Genomic DNA, 7,563 nt, shown 5'->3' on the forward strand with positions numbered 1-7,563 from the left:
ACTCCAGGAGTGAGGATTTCAGGAGCACGTGGGACAGACTTGACAAGATCTTTTTGGAGACTTGAGGACTTCTTTGTTGGGAGGAAGGACTTGATGGGGATTTCAGGAGCACTTGAGGACTTCTTGGAGGACTTGCTGGGGACTTAAGGACTTTTTGGGTGATTCCAGGAGGACTTTTAGGGGGACTTGAGGACTTTTGGGAGGGGCATGATGAGGACTTGGTGGGAGGAAAAGGACTTCAGGAGGACTTTGTGAGGACTTGGTGAGGATTTCAGTTGGACTTGAGGGAGACTTGATAAGGACTTTTTGGAGGACTTCGGGGGGATTATTTGGAGAACTTGGAGAGGAATTGAGGAGGACTTTGTGGGGACTTCAGGAGGATTTGTCCTCGAAGTATGTCTGCTCTATGCGCCTGCAGAAGGACAGGAGGTTGCTGTAGCTTTTGACCCTCTCGGCGAGCTCGGTGCTGGTCAGTCTAGTGGTTAGTATGGTGAACAGGTGACCGAACACTAACGCATCCAGTTCTGTTGGCCTATGAGAGACACAGGAGGAGCCTTTTACAGGACAGTGTCAAGACCACATATTGATTAAAATCGTTAATATTGACTTAAAATGACTGGTAGCAAAATCTTCATTTAATCTTGTCATTCTATGCATTTTGACTTGTGGTATGGAGAGATTTAATGTTTTTAGTTTTATTTAGTTTTTTTGGAAGCACCAAAACTACAAATCGTCCCAATACTCTCAAATACTTCTATTAATATTGTGCATAAAATTAACAAAATCAAATTATTAAATACTTTTTTTTTCTTTTTTTTAAAAACTTTTTTGTACTTTTATTAAGGCCCATATTACGCTATTTTCTGATTTCTGCTATAATGCTGTTTCCTCATCACCTGGAGTTGTGTTTCGTTTCATTCACACATGTTTAACAAACAAACCCTGTATATTAAGACTAAGCTCTTCTCAAACAGAAAACACTCTGTTCCACTTTGCGATGTCATGTGGTTATACAGGAAGTGCTCCACTGTGTTTGTTCCATACACCTTCACTAGAATCATTTGGATGATTTCAGCCCTGGAATGGCCAATTTGTATTGACCTAAAAGTAAAAGGTAGTAGTTAACTTGACAACTACCACTACATGACATCACAAGGTGGAACAGAGCATTTTGAGTTTCAGACAGACTAATAATAAAGGATTACTCAAATATGTGTTGATGAAACAAAATACAACTCCAGCAGTTTGACCAGGGAGACCCAGACTTCCCTCTTCACACACACTTCTTCCAGCTCTTCTGGGAGGATCCCCCGGCATTCCCAGGCCAGCCGAGAGACATAGCCTTTTGACTCAGCTCCTTTACCACAACGGACCGATACAGCGACCGCATCACTGCAGATGCTGCACTGATCCGCCTGTCAATCTCACGCTCCATCCTTCCCTCACTCGTGAACAAGACCCCGAGATACTTGAACTCCTCCACTTGAGGCACAGACTCACCACCCACCCGGAGAGGGCAAGCCACCTCTTTCCGGTTGAGAACCATGGCGTCGGATTTGGAGGAGCTGATTCTCATCCCAGCCACTTCACACTCAGCTGCAAACCGCCCCAGTCCCTGCTGCAGGTCCTGGCTCGAAGAAGCCATCAGGACAACATCATCCGCAAACAGCAGAGATGAAATCCTGTGGTTCCCAAACCAGACTCCCTCCGGCCCCTTGCTAGAAATTCTGTCCATAAATATAATGAACAGAACCGGTGACAAAGGGCAGCCCTGGCGGAGTCCAACATGCACCGGGAACAGGTCTGACTTACTGCCGGCAATGCGAACACAGCTCCTGCTCTGATCATACAGGGACTGGACAGCCCTTAGCAAAGAGCCCCGGACCCCATACTCCCAGAGCACCCCCCAAAGGACACCACGAGGGACACGGTCGAATGCCTTCTCCAGGTCCACAAAACACATGTGGACTGGTTGGGCATACTCCCATGAGCCCTCGAGGACCCGATGGAGAGTATAGAGCTGGTCCAGTGTTCCACGACCAGGACGAAAACCACACTGCTCCTCCTAAATCTGAGGTTCAACTATCGGTCAGATTCTCCTCTCCAATACCCTGGACCTTACCGGGAAGGCTGAGGAGTGTGATGCCCCTGTAATTGGAACACACCCTCCAGTCCCCCTTCTTATACAGAGGGACCACCACCCTGGTCTGCCAAAAGCTCACGAGTCAATTCTGCATAATAAATGACCTTTAAATCTTGTTTAGATTCTGATTTGACCACAAGCTGGTGCTATTAGGATTTCCTGTGAGTGTAAAAACATCTGTAACTGGATGAAAATACTAAAAAACTCCAACAAAATATAATACAAAATAATATATTAATAGTACATACTGTTTGTTGAAAAAATATGGTTGTGTCCCGAGTCGCTGAGACAAAGCCTGGCAGCACTGGCTCACATCTTCATATACCTGAGAGCACGAGTCAGATGCTTTAAACTGAACTTTAAATGACACTGTCTTAAAGTTTCATTTTACTAACCTGCTCTAAGGACTTTCCTCCCCAGCCAATGGCATTCATCTTCTTTCGGACCTCCCACTGCTTCTGATAGGCCAGGACGAGACAGAGGGGCCACGAGTATGGGCTGCTGTACCTGGGACGGGTGATCTACAAGACGGGAGCAACCAAAGTGAAGTAATATCGATATAACATTAAACTATATGTAATAAGTAAGTTTAGTTTCAGTTTCCGTACCTCTGCAGCTGTGGCATCATCACACCACTGAATATACAACTGCAAAGCAAATAAGAACTGGTTTAAATGCAACACATACAACTGACATAATAAGATCAAGTTATTTACACTAGTTTAACTAAAACTATAAGGATTTCACAAATAAAAAACAGGGCAAAACCATATCTAAATCCAGGACTACATTTTTTTCAGTTTTTATGTACTCAAACTCTCTTGTTTTGTATTTTAACAAGGCCCTCATGAAAAAAAACAACAAAAACAAAATGAATGACTGCATAGATCCATAGCATATGAGTGGTGTACGTGTGGTATGTGCGCGGTGTACGTGTGGTATGTGCGCGGTGTACGTGTGGTATGTGCGCGGTGTGCGTGTGGTATGTGCGCGGTGTGCGTGTGGTATGTGAGCGGTGTACGTGTGGTATGTGAGTGGTGTACGTGTGGTGTACCTCTGCAGTGAGTAGCATGTTATTGACCAGCTCCATGTAGGCCTTCATTTCAGCTCTCTGCACGTCATCCAGAGAGTCGCTGAGAGAATGTCCCTGTGACAACAAAGGATTCAAAACACTTTTTAGAGTATTAGTCATGATACAAGTGCACCATCACATTTTTATGGCCATCACCAACCCTGATTAAATCTTTGGCTCGAAGTTTTGTGGTGTTGATCCAAATATTCACACAATTTAGGAAGAGACATTCAGAACACATGAAGTTTCATAGAAGTGATAGTTGATAACCTATATTCCTCCAGCACACTGGAGAACTGGAGATGTTAGCAGCACTGTATTCATGAGCACATGGTAGTATTGTTGGACCTGCTTGCTGTCTGAGGTCAGTATCTCCTTTACAAAGATTAATCCATCACTACCACTTTCCAAATAGTGTAATTTAATGCTAAATTTTCTAAAAATGCCAATATTTAAACCGAAACACCAAAAATTGACAAAGAGTACGGACTCCAGATCCAGAGATTCAAAACCTGTTAGTATCCTGAAGTCAACCATCTTTTAATGCTGTCAAGATACTAAGAAAAAGGCTTCATACATGATACCACAATCCTCATTAAATCACTCCTTTTATACAAATAAAATCATAGTGTTTTCTTTAATATAACCATGTGGTCTGATACTAGTCCTGATATTGAAAAAACAAAATCAGTACTTCTAGGTATCTATTTTTTTGACAACCAATGTAAAATTTTAAAATTATTTATCAAAGGGCAACATGTTTATGAAGTTTGCACATTTATTTCAAGGGCCCATATTATGTTATTTTCTGATCTATGTTATATCATGTCGTTTCCTCGTCACAAACAGACCTGGAGTTGTGTTTTGTTTCATTCACACATGTTTAACACAAACCCTGCATGTTTAGGGTGTGTTCTGCTCTTAAACAGAAAATACTCCGCTAAACCTTGTGATGTCATATGGTAATTAAGGAAGTGCTCCACTGTGATTTTAAACTCCATACACTTTCACTAGAATCATTTGGATGATTTCAGCCATGGAAGCACAAATCTCTACTGAACTAAAGGTAAAATGTAACAGTTAACTTGAAAACTACCACCATCGTGACATCACAGGGTAGAAAAGAGCATTTTGAGCTTTGGAGATGTAGCCGGACTAATAATAACATGTGTGAATGAAACAAACTGCAACTCCAAGTATGTTTCTGAGGAAATGATCGAAATGAACTTTTGAAATACAAAAAATGATTATCAAACCAATGTGGAGAGCCGTGTATAACTCTTACCTTTGCTTTAGTGAATTGCACTATTGGTCCTAGCTCAGACACCACTTGGTTTCCAACATGGATGAAGGGAATCTTTCCTAAAGCAGAATTCAAAGGCATTAGCAAAGTGTGCGCCATGTTTTATTTGTTTCTGTTACAATTTTATTTTAATGTAGTGACTGACCAGAAGGAGACATGAATTCTGCGTTGGCTTTACAAATGACTTGCACAGGAAGTCCACACATCCTGAGGTAAGCCTGCGTGTAAAAGCAAAATAAGTGATAAAAAGCAGCACTATGTAACTTTGCTGATGGAGAGTTTTAAATTTTCTATCTCCATGGAGACAAGCAAAATTACATATCAGAACTATGGAAAAGCAACCTGGTTCACAGTAGAATACATGTTTGTCAATGTAATTTTGAGATATAAAACACCTGTAAATGACTAAATACTGGATGGATACATTTACTGTCACACTGTGTAACATTTCAGGCAAAGCAATAACATCTCCATGGAGACAAGCAGGTGGTGGACTCTAGGCCTGTCCCAATAATTACAATATCGACTTATCGTTCAATATGTGACAGCTGAAACTATATATTTTGGGGCTCAGTAGTTATTACGTGTATCATTTCTTTGCAATTTTAGTTGTAAAGTTTGAGGTGTAGAGGGCAGAAGAAATAACTTCTTTAGCTAAATATTGGTTCATTCTGTTAGTCATTTGTTGTAGTTTTGGGCTTTTAATAAAACAGTTTATTTAAAAATTATTTACTTTATGCTACTGATTAAGATTAAAATAAAGCAAGATAAAGTAGTTTCAATATTATCCCTTATCGCAGTATTTCTCTGTAGTGACATACAGGGATATGTATGTGGTAAAAGAAAAAATTCAAATCTGTCTAGACAAAAAGTTGTATGAGTGAAGACGTTTCGCTGCTCGTTCAGTTCTGGTCAGATTACTGGTGGAGACTGCCTTATATCTATCTGAATGGAGGAGCTAACTACGCTTCAGAATGTGTTATTGTGACTCTTGACTAGAAAAGTTACATACTGCATGTTTAAGAGTCAAGATTTGGTAAAATATGTTCAAAATGTGAAGAATTCTAAGACAATTTCAAGCAAAACTGGAAAAACAAGAAGAACGTTATATACTAAATTTGGCGTTCTCAAGCCAGTGTTGCATGTGACATTTTAGAGAAATGCAATTTGAATTGATAAAAAGTGGCTAGATGTATTTTCAGACAGTATAGTAATAGTGAGCTTCACCTGAACTGCAAGCGATGAGGCGCAATCGGACAGTAAAATCTGCTCATCTGTGAAAGAAAAAACAGTGAATTAGAATTATTGATCTATCTAATGTAATCTTGCATCGTGATGGGCGCTCTTACCCTTGAGTGGTTGGTACAGTGTCGCGGTCTCAGGCCACGGCTCAGCAGCTGTTCATACCAACAACACACAAGCACATGACCAGTTAAACATAGAAAGCATTATACTAAAACGTTTATATTAGTGTCGCCAGGAAGGTAACAAAGTCCGAGTGGTTAAGTGGTGTACTTAAGTAGAATTTTCAGGTATTTGTATTTTACTTAAGTACATTTTAACAGTGGATACTTTTTACTTTTACTTCACTACATTTGAGAGTAGTATCTGTAGAAAAGCTAAGAAATTGAATTGTATTGTTACTGTTAACCAAAATAATAATTAATTAAATCACTCCATTTTATACAGATTAACAATACTTTTACTTTTTACTCTTAAAGTACTTTTTTTTAAATGGATACTTACATACTTTGCTTAAGCAGATGTTTTCATGCGATACTTTTACTTGAGTAACGTTTTACCTCTGTATCTGTACTTTTTACTCAAGTAACAAAATTTAGTACTTCATCCACCTTGGAGTGTTGCTGCCCCATTACAGCCATAAACCTGACATGCCTACTCAACAGCAAACTATGCAATGTTTCTGTAATACAGTTCTCTTTAAATTGTAACAAAAACAAAACCTGTACTGATTACCGCTCGCAATAAAGATGCAAGTTTTTCTACATTTTTTTCCATGCAATAAAATAAATTCAAAATGAAAAAAACAAACAAACAAACTTTTACCTTAGTGAATTTTTGGTCTTATTTTTTAGTAGTTCATATCCACAAGAGGGCGCACACATGATGAGAAAATTAGCTCAGAGAAGAAGACGTCGCCATTTTGGCTCTAAAGGTTAGACTAGTTGCGCTATGTCAACAAAATAAACACAAACTCGAGCTTGTATTTATGAAGTAAAACATAGATTTTGTCATCCGTCCGAAAGATAATTTGAATATTTGTCTGATGAGACTGCCCGTATATGACTTTTAAGACGGAAAGCCCCAAGAATATAGAAGAAATGAGTAAATAATAATGTTCCAGATGTTCCACATTAAGCCACTGAGTTAAACGCTTACACCTACGATGACAGATCATAATGGCGCTGTCAGGCAAAGCAAGTAAACACTACACTTCGTCCTGGGAAATCTTGGGATGTTTTTGTGTAGATAACCCTGAACATGCTGACAGAAAACCTAAACATAAAATCCAAACGTGATCCTACGTTACCTGCCATCTGCGACACGAAAGCCTCAGCAGCCAGAGACATGCTGCTGTCACAAGACTGATCCAAACGACGAGAATTTAATGTCAATACAAGACAAGGCAAGTTTAAGGGCAAGGGCTTGATCTACAGACTCCAGCGGTCCGTCCCGGATTAGTGTCCCCAAGAAAATAGAGACGGACGCTATTGGGTTCCGCCTATGGTCGATTCAATTTTATTTCTATAGCACAATTTAAGATGCCCAGAGTGTTTCACACAAAGTCAACATAAAACGATTTACATAAAATACGACACATGGGCAAAGAATAATAAAACAATAAATCACCAAGATATCCTGCCTAGCTAGACCCGTATGTTTACATTTATTAGTATTACTGATTCTCGTTATTATGAGCGGCCATTATTTATGCGACTGCTGGAGTGTCTGTAGAACCACAAAAATCCTCTTTAATTTACATTTTTCACTATACACACTGTGCTATGATTATAAATAAATAAA

The 7,563-nt window shown here is 39.6% G+C and overlaps 1 protein-coding gene across 1 annotated transcript; it reads right to left on the minus strand.

Moving 5' to 3' along the window:
• Positions 1 to 353: 353 nt before the first annotated feature.
• mtx2 (metaxin 2) lies at positions 354 to 7,214 on the minus strand. Its single transcript, XM_033979920.2, has 10 exons — positions 7,070 to 7,214; positions 5,868 to 5,915; positions 5,746 to 5,792; positions 4,664 to 4,736; positions 4,501 to 4,577; positions 3,198 to 3,290; positions 2,752 to 2,790; positions 2,539 to 2,664; positions 2,392 to 2,468; positions 354 to 532 (listed from the first exon to the last, which is right to left on the minus strand). Exons 1-10 carry the CDS (start codon positions 7,107 to 7,109, stop codon positions 373 to 375), a joined length of 780 nt encoding a protein of 259 aa, XP_033835811.1. The 5' UTR covers positions 7,110 to 7,214; the 3' UTR covers positions 354 to 372.
• Positions 7,215 to 7,563: the final 349 nt, after the last annotated feature.

This window comes from Periophthalmus magnuspinnatus, chromosome 15 (genome assembly GCF_009829125.3).
Source record: "Periophthalmus magnuspinnatus isolate fPerMag1 chromosome 15, fPerMag1.2.pri, whole genome shotgun sequence".
Taxonomy (NCBI): Eukaryota; Metazoa; Chordata; class Actinopteri; order Gobiiformes; family Gobiidae; genus Periophthalmus; species Periophthalmus magnuspinnatus.

Coding starts and splice junctions, on each gene's coding strand:
- mtx2 (XM_033979920.2), bottom strand. CDS start 7,109: ATGTCTCTGGCTGCTGAGGCTTTCGTGTCGCAGATGGCAG. Junction 5,916..7,069: donor TTTCGTGTCGCAGATGGCAG/GTAACGTAGGAT, acceptor TGGTATGAACAG/CTGCTGAGCCGTGGCCTGAG. Junction 5,793..5,867: donor ACTGTACCAACCACTCAAGG/GTAAGAGCGCCC, acceptor TTTCTTTCACAG/ATGAGCAGATTTTACTGTCC.